This window comes from Dermacentor andersoni, chromosome 8, assembly GCF_023375885.2.
Source record: "Dermacentor andersoni chromosome 8, qqDerAnde1_hic_scaffold, whole genome shotgun sequence".
NCBI classification, from domain to species: Eukaryota; Metazoa; Arthropoda; class Arachnida; order Ixodida; family Ixodidae; genus Dermacentor; species Dermacentor andersoni.
This window is the reverse complement of record NC_092821.1, coordinates 120,967,028-120,984,893: the sequence shown is the minus strand read 5'-3', so window position 1 is coordinate 120,984,893 and position 17,866 is coordinate 120,967,028. Positions and strand designations below refer to the sequence as shown.

Sequence of the window (17,866 nt, the reverse complement as noted above, 5' to 3'; positions counted from 1 at the left end):
ACACATGACAATCCTGTACCACACACTTTAGTAAATGCTAACAAGAAACTAATAACTTTATTAAGAATACAGAACATTTGAAGGCTATATACACTCAGTCCAACTCCTCACAGACGCCCAATGCGGAGTTGCAACTCCTTGATGTCTGCGTCGATGGCGTCTGCTGCACGGCTGAAACGCTTGTGCGTCTCCTGCAAACAGAAATACCGGGTCACTGAGAAAACCAACGGGACTTTGCTCAAGACATCCACGTACTGTCAGGTGCATCTTGCGATCCGCAACACTGACTGAATGTTGCATTCAGAAGAGTGTTCTTTTGGGACATTAATTTGTTGAAGCATATTTGGAAATATAGTTGAAGCAATGCTAGTAGCGCCCACCCCATCTGTATCTTCTTCCGTGTGGTCCCATGTTTTGCACTTCAACCATATACAGACACATGTTCGATGATTCCGAAGACAAAAAAGCAATGTTACGAAAATTGTCCACATCCCTGGCTATGTGTAATCGCTTCGCTGCAAAAATGCGTCCTTTGGACCGGAACCAACCAGCCCAGCCTGTTACCTTTACAAAATTATGAATGATTCTCACTTCTAGCTTCTCCAAGTCAAAGTCTTTCCAGGTCACGTCCCCAATGATGTCCCCCTGGTGAGGCTTCCAGTTGACAATGTTGTGCACAAGCAATGCCATGGACTCACATTCTCTGCAAGAGCAAAAGACGAGCATATAAGTACAATCACGGATGCTTCTGCATGCTCAAACACCGCGAGCAGTTCTTTTTTGTTAGCGAGGCCAACTGCTAAAAAATGCTCGCTCGGGTGCCAGCCAATCAACGTGCCTGCTAACCTGCTGACTTTTAATATTCTCAAAAGTCCAGCAGACATGTCTGAAGAGAGAAGAGGGGATGGCACATATATAGCATATACATTTTTCATGTTTGGCTTAAGCACACACCTTATGTAGACAAAATACACATTTTATTGATGGTTTACTTTTAGACTCAACATACAAGCAGCAGCAAATATCAGGAGCCGACCAACTGTCAAAAAAGAAAGAAAGATGTTTCGGCCCCACTACGGTTCCCGTAGTGGGCTCCCGTAGTAATAAGGCTCCCGTAGTTGGGCCGAAATGTCTTTTTTCCTTTTTCAACGATTGGTTGGCGCTTGATGTTCCCCGCCATGAATTTTCCCGACCAGACGGGTTTCCACTGAACCCTGGATTTCAAGCAGCAGCAAACCTGAAACAGCAGAGGACTGACAAGCCACACAATGTATTTAGATGACAGTGACTTCCGCATTGACTTTGCTATTGATGATTTTCACCGGCTTCAGGAACTTGTCTGAATAAACTTGAACGAAGCAAGTGCTCCTACGGCATGTGGTTAAGCCTCATGTGCTGCCATAAGTGGAATAGGCACGATCGCAATTTTTCTTTAATGCATATTTTTTTTTGCCATTTTGTGCCGCCCCATCCTTTAATGAACTAAGTTTTCTTTCTTCTCTCTCCATCCATCGGGTTCTTCCTTCTTGGTGTTTTAATTTGTTGTTGGCTTTTCCTAAAGCGCTGCACTGTTCTCGTGCTTCGGTATTCTGGGACCTAAGATCGTGGATGTCAATAATTTGAACTGAAATTACTTAGACCTTAGCGGTTACACTGAGTATATAGCAAACAAGGAAAGCGAATTCACATGAATGAATGTGGCTGAGCAAAGCCCTCGGGGCAGTCCGTCGCTCCGATTGGGCAGAGATCGGTCCGTTGTCTCTCAAGTATCAGACCATACTGCCCACTCAGCTGCGCATATTCTTACCCCCAGCCCCGGGACCATGTGTCCGGGCTACATAACTCACACTGGAAGTGGGCGCCACTCGAACCACCCGTGCCGCCTTGCCCCTGGCCCAAACACTCCCCAAATACTCCCTTCACCAGATGCCGTTAGAGGCGCGCTGTGCGATTCATGGTGCTCGCAAGAAGCAGTGCGCGAGAACCCCCGCCGCTCCCTTTTTCATCGAACTGCGTCTGCTCGCTGCCTTCCCAAAGCAGGCTTTTCAGGCGTTCTCAGGAAGCGACTTGGGTGCAAGCCGACAGCACAACATTGCAAAGCAACAAACCCACAAACACAGAGAGAGCCCCAGAGAAGACGAGCGACCACGCGTTTCACTGAACAAAAAGAATGCACACATGTGTAAACCTTCACAACGGCCTTACAAATGCCTTTAAAACTTTTTAATGAACAGAATCAATTTTTCATGGAACTTGAAGCAACATTTGTAAAATCACAGAACCAGTCGAAATTCGTAAACTAAGAAAAATTCAATTAATATGGCGGGCATGAATTAATAACGATAGCCATATTCCAGAGACGGCAAACAGGCTTTACAAGTGTGTGCTACTGACCCCATCTAGTGTTGTGCACGTGCCATGAAAACACCTCCCAATCAGAAGTAATTAACACATTGATACTTTCCAAAAACGTTCCGATGTAGCTGCCCCCAAATTTAATATCCACTGAGTACCATACTGAAAAGAAGTTAAAACAAAAAAAGGAGAAAAAAAAAAACACACACAGCGAATTGTGCATTTGCTACAGCACTAGCATGCTGCCATCTACCAAGGTACCCTTCTTTTATTGTTTTTGACAGTAATATTTCTTGTCTGTTTTTTCGTACTAGGTAAATTGCCAAACAGAGAGAGAGACAGAAACTTTTATAGCAACAGAAAAGTCAATAAAAGGTTGTCCCTGTGATTCTTTAGGTTAAGTGGAGTCTCGCTGATACGATCTTCACGGGGACCTGAAAATAAAACACGCCATCCAAAATAGTGTTATCCAAAGCCAGCTCCAAAAAGTATAAATATAGGCATAACTCAATAGCAAAGGTTCGCGTAGAGTCGAGTGGTACTGTTCTGCGTAACACGGTATGCAGAGCAGCATCACTCGACGCCACACGTACCGCAGCCAATGCACTTTTGTTTAGCAGTGTTGAGATAGCTCGTCAGTTTGCGCTGAACTTTCTCCTTTTCAATGTCTGTAAGAAACTTCTTCTGGAAGTTAAAAAAGAAAGCTGCTGTTCCCTCAAGCAACTGAGCAGTGATGCACGGCCACGGCTTTACCGCCAGCAACACGCTACTTGCGTTCTTCCACCAGTGTGCCTGGGTCTTAACACGTTGTTCATAGGCCGTTGGAATGTTATTTAAGCTAGTGCAATGGAATCTAAAGTTATGAGTTTTAGAAATACCAGTAGAGGCCCTTTTCTGCAGTCGTATTATCCAATTTCAGGCAAAAACGCGATCGCAATAGCTGTACGAAAATACATTGCCCCTATGGGACGCTGGCTGGGAAAAGAAAAAGAAACGTATCATGCCGAAAAAAAACGTATTATGCAGAATTGTATCAACGAGATACCACTGTTATGTAGTCATGCCACACATGCAGAGTTGATGCCACTATTTGTCAAGGAACTAAGTTTGTTAATGCCATTGTGTCTGAAGTTGCTCCTACGTGCAAGAGTGCGCCAAGTCATATCTGCTTAGAACGACAGAGAGCTGAGCTAGTTGGTAAGGATTCATTATGCAAAAAAGCTTGCATGTTGTCCACTTCTCTACGCTTGTGTCCTGTCTGCACACCTCACCTCTCTTTTGCATAATGTCATACTTGCCCCATTTCACTGACACAGCTTCTGATGAGTGGCGAAGGGTGCAAGTTGACGTGAGCATGAACGAGCACTGGGGTGTTTGAGTGTGCACAATTGCGAAGAGCAACGAGTGGCGCTTTACGTAAGTAACAATGAATGACGGCGACGCCTAGTTCGAGTGGACGTCGGCACGAATGTGAGTGACTATCAGCAAGTGCAAGAGGACGCGAGTGTGTACACGGCGTGCCAGTGTGAAAGGGAAAACACCGAATTTGCATTTAAAGCCGCTAATTTTCCTCGTGTGTGCTAGCAACGGGGGAAAGAGTAGCGCGAGCTTACGAGTGAACAACGTAACAGGTAAAAAGGTGTGCAATCACAGGTGAACCACATAACAAGCAGCAGCGAGTGAGGTTCTGACCTGCACGGTTTTGAGAATCGCTGTTTCAAGACAGGTGAAGTGTTCCCTTTCACATTGGTGGAGCACGCATGTGAGTGAGTGCCGCCAAGTATGGACGCACACGGGTGTCAGCGAATATCCACTTATCGTGCCTGTCTAATGCAGACAAGCCGGGAGGCTGCCGTCTCCGAAACACGATTTCTTTTCCCTCTGCAGCTGTTTGTTCTCAACAGCATTAAAGATGAAAGGAAATGATCCAACTGTACACTCAAGAGAAAATCTTAATTTGTGCATGTAGGGAATAAAATTTTCAGAATGCTTCCATTCCATCAGCATCATCACGTAGGGGGCGATCACTGAGCAGACTATGGAGAAGCCCCCTTCGGGTTCTATTTTCCGATTGGCTGACGCGACCCATAGCCTTCACTACACACTGCATGTAGCTGCAGAGATGGACAACAGGACCAGGGTTACCGTGACCATTAGTGCAGTAGATTAATGATTAATTAAGCAGGCTAATTAACCCCTTGCTTTGTTTCATAACCACACTTTTACTCCAGGCAAATAATTGCTGCTCAAACGAATTGTTCTTGAAACCTTGCAATGTTGTTTCTTCAGCACTGCTTACTTGAACGAAAAAGGTGGGTGCACCATTGAGTTTGTTAAAATAATCACCAGAGGTACCTCTTGTACTGCGATCGTTCAGCTGCCATGGGAATGATGGGTAGTAGATGAATTTGTATACTTCTTGGGCTTGCAGCTTCAAATGCTCTCGTTACATTATCTAGAACTCTCAGTCTTTCCCAATTTTCACTAAACACAGCAAGGCCATCAGCACTTGCACGCACATGTAATCATTGTGAACTGTTGCATCTATCGGGCAATATGTTGTCGTAAGTGATGGATTTGCAAAGTCGCAAAGACGTTCGAAGCCGGTAGAATGAAGTTTAAGCTAATCCACATTATGGTACGCATCATTCCCGTGCTGGCTGAATAATCACACTTGCAGCTCCCGTAGACCCCTAGTTCCAGGGTTCCCTCTAGTCATTTTTTTTTAGGGAACTTCGTAGTGTGTGCAACCATGATCGAGCAGCTCTCGGAGCATCGCATGCAGAGCTTAGAGAGCGTCGACTCACTTGGCCCACTGCCGACTGGCTACTACATTACGGCCTTCTCCCAGCTGACTCCGGGCCTTCTCTTCTGAGGCGGTCAGTTTGAGCAAGGAAGCATTCATCGCGTCCCGAAGCTTTTCTGAAACCGAAACACAGCGGTGCTTCAAAGAAAATGCTGGAGCTTGCCTGTCACTGGACTAAAGAGAAATGTGAACGGAGCTGTACTAGTAAATTACCCTTCAAGAGTACTAATAAAGCCACTCTTTACAAGAGAGGATGCTTGACAAGCCAGGAAAAAAAGAAAAAAAAAAGAACATGAGAGAGGCAGGTGATGCGCCGCATCGACGTTCACGCACTAGCTCGCCGTGACACTATAAATCTTGACAGTGTCTGCTCACGCTGTTTATTTGTCACCAGGGAAAGACAGACAATGCTGTATTCTAAAAGGGCCAAAAATGAGCTCGGCAAGTTCCAAGACCTTTTACATCAGCACCATGGTCCAGTTACGAGAAAATGCTTTGAAATCCGTGACATCACGTGAATGTACCGGGGTCTGAAGTTTCTGCGTGAAGTTCAAGAAATTAAGTTTTGCCTTCACTTACTCTAATGTCCAACATCACAGGACATAATTAAAGAAAGAGTTTCGTAAGAAAACTATCAGACTAGACCGACCTAGTGTTTCTCTCTTAAAGAGCCCTGCATCTGGTTTGGACATTGCAAACAGATTAGCGCAGTGCGTAGTTCATGCACTGACGATCCTGTCTGCATAGTATCAAAGCAACGCACACCGCAAAAACAGCTGAAATTTCAAACAAAAGCCAGTGGGCCCTCTTCCTCTCGAGGGAGGCCCGCCTTCAGTGAGCCAGTCAAAGTCTGTACAGACAAATGCCTCAAGGCATGAAACACTGCATGCAACATAACCGACCATGGCACGTGACTAGAGTAAACTGTTTGATACAGTAGAGGCTCAATGCCTCTACTCGAAGTGCATCACACTGCAAATGAGAAAAAAAAAAAAAAAAGGCAGGTGGAACTCGTCACGGCAACATGACACAGTCCCTACACTCTGGTATGGGAGAAGGTAGGGAAGGCAAGGAAGGCACTACATTTATGGGTGCTATACTCTGTTCTATACATAGCAGTCAACGCTGAGGAAGCTATGCAAGAGATTCAGTCAAGAAAATTTATCACTCCGCACGTTCCGTCAATGCTTTGCTGGGCATTCTGTCCATGCTTCGCTGTGCGCCAACAGCATTCGCTCGTGCGAGCATGCACACGAGGCTACTTGCGATGGGTTGCAAATAAAAAAAAAAACACTCGAAAAGAACGAAAATAAAAATGACCTAAAACAATAGTAGCTGCATACTACAGTATGTTTTTTTTCCTAAGGATTAGAACTTGTTTCATTCAATACTGAGCCTATATAAAGAACAGTTGTGCACAATCGCGGTAAATCCAAGTACGAATCAAGCCACCTCAAGAAGTATCTCTAGCCTCCACAACATTGACTGCTATGTATGGAACGGAGTATAGTTGAGGGAAAGGAGGAGAGAGCCTTTCTATTGAGAGTGACATTCACCTGCTGACTGCACGATAATAGGGCAGTCCGATTTCATCTGTATCATCCAGTAACGAATTCATTTGAAGAAAGGATTACAGGTCGGAACAATTGTGGAACCACCCCGTAGAAGTGCTCTGATATTTTCATTTTCTTGGGGGGCAACTTGGCGACACAGGTCAGATGTGCAATAAATGTGAAGTCTGTCAATTCTAGCATAATGAGTACAATACAAAACAAGAGATATTAAATCAAATTGCAGGGTTCGACGTCCTGGAACTACGAAATGAGTTATGATGGACGTCGTAGTGGAAGGTTTGGGAATAATTTTGACAACCTTAGGCTCTATGATGTGCACGAGTGCTTTCGCCATTCGACCAACATCAGAGTAGAGCCGCCGTGACGGAGAACAAAACCTACAACATCGCACTTGGCAGCACGATGCCACGGCCACTGCGACAACTGAAAAACAAAGGATAGCAACTGCTCCTTTGGTTGCCACATGCAAGTTTGCAGCTGTTGCAGCAGCATGTGTGCATTTAAAAAAAAAATTTAGATAAATTAGATTAGTTTTGACCATCTAGAGTTCTTTAACGAGGCCTCAACCTAAGTACCTAAGCGTGTTTGCATTTCACCCCCATCGAAGTGCGGCGGCAGGAATTGAACCAGCGACCTTGAACTCGGCAACGCAACACTGTAGCCACTGGACTACCGCAGCGGGTCAATGTGCACATTCGTACGCACGAATTGCAAGAATTATGATGCTTGTCATGGTGTGTTGCAATACCGATATTTCTATTTTCCTTCAGTCTGAACCAGTATACTTTCACCACATAGTTCCCAACAAAAATTACTTGAGGGAACTTTGGCAGGATTGCCTGTGGGAGCTGAAAGTGTGTTGGCTTGGCGAACATGGGGAATGATGGTCAGTACATGGTTTTGCCGAAGCTTTGTCCTAACTTTGAATGGCTTTGTGGCTTTCCAAACTGATCGTTTTCGACAAAGTACTGCGTTACACATGCAACAATTTGCTATGATTTATGCACACGTGTACAGAATTATTGCTTTCCTGCAATAAAAAAAGTTGTAGCTTCTAAATTTACAAAAAAAAGTAATGCCAGAAGAGTGTCTGGAGCTACAGCCACAAAGATAATGCAGACAAATCCACTCGCTAAGCGTCACCCTCGTGGTAGCTGAACAATCGCAGCACCACCACTTACCTCGAGTAATTTTTGTAGGAAATTATGATTTTTGCAGAATAATATACTTTCTTTTTTTTTTCCTTCCCTTCTCTAAATTAAGTATGTGCACTTGAAAGTACTAAGCACAAAATACATTGTCCGATTCTAGTGTACTATTCTGGAGAAGCTCACGTTCCACAGTGTTTGCGTTTTGAGCTAACCAGAGTTAGGTTGGCTCAAAACGCAGATCTGTAACATGCCAGGTGTCGGCGCATACACTTGGAGTGGGCAAGTTGTGTGTCTATTTTAAAGACCTCTCGACACTCATGAACAGAGATGGGGCTCCCGCAATTTCCTGGAATCTTGCACAACCCACAATGGCCAGCTGGGTAGTGCCTGTTGAAATATAGGCTTCTGCAGTGGTGGTGTGCTTGCCCTACCCGAGCGCACTAGCTGGCACACACACAATGTCTCCTGCTTTGGAGGCGTGCTAATAGTCCCTATTGTAAATGCTCTAGCAATTGTAAATAGTCCCACTTTTCTTCTCAGCTATTCTTTCTTTCTCTCTCTACCTTCACCTACTCTGTCCACATGTTATTCCATCCCCTCGCTGGCCCACGTTCTGAACACGGACACGCAGAAAGAGCAGAGAGCCGTGGATTTGTATGTCCACAAAGCTACCTTATGCAAGTCGCTTTCACCGCAGTGGGCGAGGCCTCCTGTATTTTGCGGGAAAATAGGGGCCAGAGGGAAATGAGGGACAAGAGGTATGTGTAATGCTGACTGACCTGCAAAAAACGAAAATCTGCTCGGTCAGAGAGATCAACACCCCCTGCGCATATCTTTTGCACCGGGCGACCACGAGGGCACTTGGGAGTGGTCCAGTAAAACATAATGCAAATTTAGTGTGACCTTGCCATGGCGAATTCCTCGATTCTGCCCATTTCCGGCACAAATTGAACTCCTAAAATTGCAATAGGCCCGTCATTCTCGGTATTCATCGGCAAATATCGAAAGACTCCATGTCGCAGAAGATGAAAAACTTTTACAGCACACTATAATTATACCACTTTCACGAAAGCCCTGCTTCACGTGGATTCTAAAATGTGCGTTGGATCAGCATAACATTTAGTGCGAAAGCAATTATATACGGACCAATGCACGCGGACACGCGAAGCGCGTTTGCGCTGTGATGCGCAAGCGCATGACAGTGACGCTCCCAGAGACGCGCAGTGCGTTCGTTGGCAAGAACGCCGAAGCCAAGTGGGCGCACCATCGCGCTCAGCTGTCAGATCTGCCGGAGCCAGCAGGGCGGCGTTCGTTCGCCGCCGGCACGAACGTTGCGCGCACCATTGGTAACGACTGGTGAAGACAAAACCCGGCTCAACGTAAACTTAACGTAAAGCGAAACTAGCAGCGCGGCGTTCCGTACTTACCTACTCGGCTGGGCCTCAGGTAATCGAATGCCTGCCGAGCTTGAAGTTCTACCACTTGCCCCTTCACCTGCGACGAACCAACAGCGCGCCACTGAGACGAGCGGGCCGGGGCTATAGACCCGTCCCACAGTTTAGCAGGTGCGCTGATACTATACATTTTTTATACCTTTGAAGCCTCGGCGGCGAGCCTAGCGACGTAAGAAATGGACGTCGTTTCACGGCCGGACCGGAGGAACGTTTCTGTTGTAACGTTGGATTCGTCATTGGAGGACGAACTCGCCATGATCGGGGGGCTTGCGTGCCGGTACGAAAGACTGTGCTGACAAACACGAATAAAACCAATGCTTCAACGACAACGTCAACAGCGCACACGAACTACATGCGAACGACAGGCATCGCCCCACGAACAAACTGCGCGCGCCTGCGTACGTTACGTCATCCTACGTACGCTTTCGGCTTGGATTGTCTTTAACTGGCTTAAATAAAAGCACTAAAAATTTGGTAACTGTCCACTATTACTATATTATTGTTTTCAACTAACAAAGGTATTGTTCTAAAACACAAAAAAGCTAATTTTTACATTCTTATCTTTTAACTCGTTGCCATGGCGACAGCATACAAACAGCGGGAATATGCCGATTGAGGGAAAGCGATGTTTGTAGGCCGAATTGCAGTGAAAAATAAGTAAAACTGAGCAGCTTAGTTACAATTCTAGTGCAGTCTAGCCTGGTGAAAAGTGGTTTCAAATACAGCGTGCATAGATAACAATGTCTTACCGAGAGCTCAGAAGTAAGATAGTCGTTGCAAGATAATTGATGCACTGTCCCACCATCACCTTATATATATCATGATTTACTACCACGAGCGACTTGTTGAATTTTCAGATTTCACGGAGATGACTAGGGCGCTTGGCTACCCAAGGTTGATTTCGTTGGAAAACTTTCGGACGCCAAATTTCCCCCTTGTAGCTGAAATTCTGCGCTGGCTTATCAGCAGGTAAGCATGCGTGCGCGCTACACGACATGCCACATTCCTGAGCGCTGTCTGTCACGCAGGTACGACCCCGACATCGAAGTGCCACCCGACATTGACACGGAGCAGGACAGAGTGGTGTTCATCAAATCTATCGCCCATACAATGGTAATCCGGCCCTCCCTTTATGTTCGCCCGCGTATAACCTAGCTACACCGGTCGAACATATGCACGGCGAAATCAGACTAATCCGCATATTTGCGTGCTCAACAAGTGTCACTCGGTTGTTTTACTAGATACGTTCTTCTTTTTAATATTTTTTTCAAGGTTTTGACAAATGTCTGCACGTGTGTTACATATCCTCGAAATCAGGTTTCTCCACAATGTCAGTCGTTGTGCGGCGAAGCCCGCTTCCGTAATTGCTTATTTCGCGGGTTATATATATATATATATATATATATATATATATATATATATATATATATATATATATATATATACATATATTTATATATATTCTTCAGGCTACCTTTCAAACGTAAAGAACGTGAGCGAGGCTACAAGGTAGACAGAACAGGTATTTTTTTCAACACTTTCGACATGTGGACCGATCTTCATCATTAACCCTGATGAAGATCGGTCCACTGGACAAAACTGTTGAAATTAAATACTTGTTCTATTGACCTTGTAGCATTGCTCAAGTTCTTTGTACGCACACACACACACACACACACACACATATACATACATACATATATATATATATATATATATATATATATATATATATATTCACATTGCATACAATGCATTTGTAAGTGATATATGTAAATATGTGATCACTACTCTGCTCTGGGCACGTCCACGGTGACCAGCACTACTTTTATTGCCATAGAGGGGGAGGTCGGCAGTGCTAGCTATGAGTGGATCTAACCTTGTAGAGGCATATGCTGGCAGTTGTTCCACCTGAGCATCTCCTTTCAACCTACGGGGCTAAACTTGCACAGGGATAAGCAGTTGATCACAGTATACACAGAGGTAAAACACTACCACTCGGCTCCACATCCACTGAGGCTATCAGCTATACATAACAAAATTGGTGGCATTGCATTACTTGCTAAACTTCACCACTCGTTGAATAGGTCAGCATTGCCTTGAGCCAGTCAGCGGTAGCTACCATACGTCCTTGTTTTGGAAGTGATGTGCACCTGTAACCGAAGCTTCAGTGCACCGCATTTAAAATGCAATATATATGCCACTGAATCAGTAAACTCAGTGGGACAGACATATACATTTTTGCAAAGTAATTAATTGTACTTGATAACTTGCAAGAATGTGCAGACACTGAAGTATTTTACGTGGCACGTTCTGTACATAGGCACCGCAGCACTGGCCAGATGGTGTTATGGCTGTTTCAGCGTTCTGTAAGACCTGCCAACGCCGGCCGCTCGGACTGTGATGGAAATGGAGATGACATTCTGAACAGCAACCGATGTGTGCTGGTTTTGTGGCTTACTTGAACTTGATAAGAGGAGCCTCACCCGATTCCTGCAGGAGCGTTTTCATGCATGCAGCACATATATAGTTGTACTATATTACATGCAGAATGTGATAACACATGCGTCAAGATGATTGATGGCTTAAGGGCATTGTGAACATATGCAACACGGCACACAGGATACGATTCCTCCGTTCGAGAGGCTATGTGATTTGGTGCTGCTCTCAGTATGAAAAGCTTGAGAATCCAGTGCCTATATATATGTGTTAAAACACATAGCCCTGCTGTCGTAAGTATGTTCATTCATGCAACAAGCATTTCTCATCAAAATTTTATCAAGGCAGCTGGCGCCGACTGATGTGTAGAAGGCGTTAACTATGGTGTTAACTAGGACAGTGTGGTAACTGCGTGCATTAAGGCTAAGTGCTGGCCGGGCAAGTTGATACATGGCCAACTAAGATGAAAAACCAGCGAAAGAAACACAAGAAACAAGGCTGAGTGGTAATGTGTGTAGCTCGCAGTGATTACAGTGTTACTTTGTGCTGGCACGTGCACTTGCTGAAACCTTGTGGGTTTATGTCAACACTACAGTGCAGTTGCTGTACAGTCCAGCATCGTCTCCGTCTGCTCCTTGTTTCTTGTGTATGCATACCTTTCACCAGTTTTCATCTTAGTTAACTGCATGCATAGGCTGAAGCACATAGAAGTCACATATTTCATATATTTTAATTAACACTTTAACTCTACAAAGCTGTCATGCTTTGGCAAGCATTAGTTTCTATCACTTACTGTACTTGCACCAACAGCCTGATGAGCCATGTTCTTGAAGAGCAAATGAACAAAAAGAATTTGTTTGTTTGGCATTGAGTTTTTGTACTATTTTTGATGTATTTCTCCTCTTACTTGCAGGCCACGAAAGCACATCTAAAACTGAACACCCGCAAGCTCTACATGGCAGACGGTTATGCCGTGAAGGAGCTCCTAAAGATCACTGCACTGTTGTACGATGCCATGCGGGCTAAGGCCGGGGACGAAGAGTTGAGTGGCGGTGATCAGGCAGTTGCTGTGCCTTACCAAAACTATGACGCTGCGTCCAAGGTACGCAGCTGGCCGCATTCAGGGCAAACTTGCTTTGATTTCTACAGCACCAGTACTTTTTCGCGGGGATTCGGATCAACGTGAAAACTCACGGGCACCAATGTTGCCGATTTGCAGTTTTCTGACCTCAAGATGACCCGACAGCTGGCCTCTGAAATAACACAGCAGGGTGCCGTGCTCTACGACCGGCTCGCCAAGGAAGCAGAACTGAAGGTGCGTAGCCTGCTGTCGTGATGGCAGAGATTACGATAGGTTGTGTGCTGGTATAATCCAGCGCCATAACCCCTTCGGGCGCTGTTGTGCACAGTTATACAAGAGAGCGCATCAAAAGCACCATGAAAATAATATTTAAACATGCCGCATGTGTCTTGGAGCACTTCTAATTGGTTCTGTACTGCAAGTCTGAATAATATGTGTGAAGTATTTCAGTAAAATGAGTTGATGGTAGACGGCTGGGTGTTTGCTCTCGGTGTTAGAATGTCGTCACGTAGCAAGTTCACTTCTTTCACTGTTTTCGGCAATGTTTTGCATAAGAAATATTTTTTTCAAGTAGGTGGATAGGCGCTTTCCAAGTATTTGCTAGACATAAAAAGGTCGATGTTCTTGCATCCGACTGTCCTGTAGAGATTTCTCGCATGGTGCTCACATTCAGTACTTGACAAAACTCGCTGAAGAATTGAAAATTCTTAAACTTTTTCTGCAGCCGTAGTTTTCATGATTATGAAGATGCAGGAAATGTGGTGAAGCTCAATTTTCAACGGGCAGAATTAATAGGCATATCCGAAGGGGATAATAGTGAAAGCGAAAATTCGTAGCTTGATTCAACTGAGAGAAATGCACCGTGTAGATATGGGCTGCACTCTGCGACTAGGCTTGTCTATTAAAGGGAAATGGAAGGGAAAACCTGGCAGAAAGTGAAAATCCAGCTTGCGTGGATGTTATCAGTTCTGCTCATGGGAGGCAAGGGACATGGGCAACCAAATGAACATCATGTCTCGGCATTTTATGAGAATGCCACTTTGGTAACTGCAATCGTGGATTCTGGTTTTCCAATGACTCGTGCTCACTCTTAAGCCTATCATGCCCAAGCCTGACATGTACTAATCTTGGCTTTTTGTATACATCGCAAAAGACAAGATGCACTTGTACAGGCCACAGCTGCTTCTGCTTTGCCAGCCGTAGACGAGCCACGCTTGTTGACTCAGTTTGCTTCACGCATTTCAGCTTCAGCATTTGAACACATTTCTCAATGCTTTCAGTTACTTTTGTTATGCTATGGCCAGATAATTACATTCACACCTTAACCGTGCACCGAGGAAAAGTCTCTCTTTCAGGGCACATATCCTCTGTTAATATTTCAGGTGAATACAACAGATAAACCACGTGTGTAATATATTTAGCAAACCCAAATATAATGTGAAATAATTGGCTGGAATAATAAAAGAGAACTGTAAATTTGTTTACACTTTTTTACGAAAGAACTCGGGAGTCAGAGGGTTTAAGAAATGACTGCAGCCTTAACTGCCACAATTTTGACTTCGCACCATGGCCTTCATCTCCATTTGTTTCATTCGTTTTTGTTTCTCTCAGGAAATCCGAAGTGCTACTCTATCCAAGCAGCTGGAAATAACGGACATTGAAAAGTGCCTCCAGGATGCCATCAAGGCTGTAGTCGTGAGTCCGCTATGCCAGCCACTGGCGACGTCTCCCACTTTGTGCTTGCTGCAGGCGTGACCGCCGTGACTAATATGCAATATATGTGTGTCACGTCGAATCAGTGCATGCATGAGACAAGCTCAAAGTGGTATTTGTGTACTGGAAAGAGAAAAAGAAAATAAATGTCAAAGTCGACTCAAAAGTTATTCCAAGGGCTCTTGGATGAATGCCCAGACAGACAGGGATGGCCACTGATTTCTCGCAACCCATGGAAGCTGTGAAATTGGCCAAGCTAGTTGGCCCAATACTGGCACCCTAGTGACCGACGATCTCAGGCACCACAGGCGACGATCAGTCATGACGAGTTGAGCTTGTCAAGACCTCATAAGGGGTTTAACAGTTATTGTGCACTTCTCCACACCATTCTCGTATTTCTCCTTGCAACACTGCATTTAGGAAATCAGCAGGAGCTGCCGCGCTGTTGAAGTATAATCAGTGGTCGTACGGGCATTGAGCGCTTCTTGCAGAAACAAGCCACTCGTGCTGTTTCACGTGTTTGCATCTGTTAACCGCGATGGCTGTGCTAGTATGTGAATGCATGTGCTTCAGCAACAAAAACACTCTGACGGTACTGCAATAGGAACTCGGTAGCAAATAAAGATGTCACAGGTTCATAATGGACACTAAATGGGCACTATGTGACTAAACATTCTCTTACCGCCACTCCCTCTCCTCTTTTCCCTTTACTCTTGTGCTTGCTGTTCAGGAGCAAACAAGTGAGCTCCAGCGTCGGATTGAATCTGTGGCATCCGACGAAGCCAACCTCGAAGCCAAGATTGAGAAAAAGAAAGCCGAACTAGAGCGAAACCAGAAGAGGCTCGCCACACTCCAGGCAGTCAGGTTGGTCTCGGCAAGTTAACATACAGTTTTTGTGTGCTACCATGTGTGCCTCGTCTTCTATGATACTTCTGTGGTTACTGTACTCCTTTAAATACAAGCACACAATTTTTTTTATGCTCAATACAATTGAAGTAGAAATGGGGCGCATAGGCTAGACGCATATAAAAAAATATGAATCCAAGCAAGAAGATTTCCTGCAGAGAGACTCTAGATTAAGCAGCCATATTCATTCCGAAGACGAGGAATTCACGTATGTTTGTACGTAAATGTGAGCAACTTATGCATCAAAGACAGCAAAGGTGTGCAAGGTGGCTCTCATGCCCTTCGGAAGTCCTAGGTGTCTGTTCTTCCACTGCCCGTAATCTACCCGAGAATTTGCAAGCACTCCACTGTATCCTGTGCCGTTCCTTTGCGTTGCCCGGATTGTTTCAAACGCTTTGAACTACATCAGGCCTTAGCACTTTCATGGTCTCCGCTGTAGTCGGCACACATTCAAGTATTCTGCACAAACTCTGCCGATGTGGGTTGCGTGTTCCACCTTCCTGGTCGTGCGGCCACTTCTGGGCATTGTTGTAGGCTGTGCGCTTCTGGCTTTTCTCCGGGTGACCGTTCCAGATGGGACACGTTGCCATCACCACATTTTTTTAGTAGTCGCTCTCTGACACTGCGGCCTGAAAAAGCAGCTCTTTGTGCTGCCGCTTAATGTCCGTTCTGCGAGGGACATGGTAAAGCTGAATGATAGAATAATTAGTGCTTCAAGGGCTCTGAAGCATCACTTTCACTTTCGTAGCAGGGAGCAGCACACCAGGCACATAGACCCTATCCCCCCTGGAAAAAAAAAAAGAAACAATACTGGCTATGCCACTGATCACCTTTACTGAAGAAAGCATGTTTGCAGGTGGGAAAATTAATTTAATACAATGGTTCTGCCACCGACAGTGGAAAAATACTGTAGTAGCTCCTGTGATGTGGTATATTGCTTCATAATCGGCCCAACATATAATTTTTAATATGCTGTGTTTGGTACGCCAAAATGCAGGAGACGGTACGCAAAACCCGCGTTTGCGCGATGCTGAAGCAATAGTTCCGATTGTGAATAGCTTGGCGAACCAACTACTGATTAATTAATTACCATACTGATTAAGTTGTAGGAAATAAAATTTCATATTTTTTTTACATGAATGCACTCTTTATGGCCAGAATTAAGGGTGAACACGTTTTAGTTTTCTTTGGTGTAGAATAGTGTTTGGCGTTTACCTGTTTAACGAGAAAGACACTGCTCTTGTGGCAAGGCACTTCGGAGGAGGCAAGTGTGGTTTTTCCTCTAATCTTGAGAGGTGTATCTGCAAACCGCTCCAGAAGCAAAATTGTTTTTACATGCAAATTTTCTTATAGGGTGGACAGAATAAGCCCATTTTCTTCACCTTTATTTTTCTCTGTCCGTGCGTCTTGGAAGACCTGCATTCATGGACGAGTACGAGAGAATCGAGGAGGAATTGTCCCAAGTCTACGCGGCGTACATAGTCAAGATACGATGCCTGGCCTATCTGGAGGAACAACTCGAGGAGCTCGAAAAAGCACAGAAGATGGAGTTTGCTGTGAGTGCGTTTTGAATCCTTCCCGAAGAGACGGAACACACCTGTAAAAATTGCGCCTTTTCTTTAGACATGGGAATGTCGTTGTCGCTCTAAAATGCACTGGCCACAAAAAACATGTCATTTTGTTGAGGACGGATAATTGTATTAATGGGCTATTCATGTAAAGAAATGAGGAACGATGTTTAGCAATCTAATTGCTTGCTGTTTTAATCGTTTTTAATAAAGAATGATTTATCAGTCTAACTGCTACTAATCTAACAATTGGCTAACTATTGAAGCCATGAAAAAAGAAAGAGAATCTGCAAAGAAGTTCTTATGCAGGTTATCTCGATAATAGGGTGTTGCTTTGACTGTTTTAATCGCTCTTCCGTGAAGTGGTTTTGGCATTACGAGTGCAAATCATGGAGTGACGAAGTCTTGTCATTCTGCAGGTACGTGAACAGAGGATCAAAACGGCAACACGGGAGAGCAACCACAAATTGGTTAGCAATCAAGAGTATGGTGACACTTTAGGACTGGGTGCCACAGGTAAAGAGCTGTTTTACGATTCAGTCATGACTAGGGCAGTAAGCGAGACGTGAATACACATCGTCAACTGCTTGAGAAAACATTACCCAAATAAAATTTTCCCTTGCACTCTCTTTCTAAAGTAACCTCTTGTGGCATTTACATGCTGCATTACTGATGCCAGGTTTAATGAATCATGAGGACAAAAAGTGCTTCCATTGGCCCATCGCGACAGGGTTTTTTGTGCTAACTCAAGTAATATACTTGATGTTATTTTTTTTCTTTTGTCACATAGTAAAATTCCATTCTACTCCAGGTGTGGAT

General features: G+C 44.7%; 2 protein-coding genes across 4 annotated transcripts in view; one reads left to right on the top strand and one right to left on the bottom strand.

Annotated features, from left to right (window-relative positions):
• Positions 1-16: 16 nt before the first annotated feature.
• Positions 17-9,750, bottom strand: LOC126529085 (uncharacterized). 2 transcript variants are annotated; one of them, XM_050176683.3, is made up of 5 exons: positions 9,480-9,750; positions 9,314-9,404; positions 5,163-5,277; positions 592-703; positions 17-191 (listed from the first exon to the last, which is right to left on the bottom strand). In XM_050176683.3, exons 1-5 carry the CDS (start codon positions 9,594-9,596, stop codon positions 108-110), a joined length of 519 nt encoding a protein of 172 aa, XP_050032640.1. In that variant the 5' UTR covers positions 9,597-9,750; the 3' UTR covers positions 17-107. The 2 variants fall into 2 exon arrangements, with proteins under 2 accessions (XP_050032640.1, XP_050032641.1); XM_050176684.2 differs by having other exon boundaries at positions 9,314-9,380.
• A 193-nt stretch (positions 9,751-9,943) lies between these two features.
• The window catches only part of Cluap1 (clusterin associated protein 1), an 11,986-nt gene continuing 4,063 nt past the window's right edge, over positions 9,944-17,866 (top strand). The window contains exons 1-9 of one of the 2 annotated variants that reach the window (XM_050176682.2): positions 9,944-10,102; positions 10,198-10,309; positions 10,369-10,453; positions 12,693-12,881; positions 12,999-13,094; positions 14,472-14,555; positions 15,304-15,437; positions 16,894-17,035; positions 17,467-17,563. In XM_050176682.2, coding sequence (XP_050032639.1) covers positions 10,081-10,102; positions 10,198-10,309; positions 10,369-10,453; positions 12,693-12,881; positions 12,999-13,094; positions 14,472-14,555; positions 15,304-15,437; positions 16,894-17,035; positions 17,467-17,563 — 961 coding nt within the window. In that variant the 5' untranslated portion in view covers positions 9,944-10,080. Of the gene's footprint in view, positions 10,310-10,368; positions 10,454-12,692; positions 12,882-12,998; positions 13,095-14,471; positions 14,556-15,303; positions 15,438-16,893; positions 17,036-17,466; positions 17,564-17,866 lie in introns of both variants that reach the window. The other variant, XM_050176681.2, reaches the window with a different exon arrangement.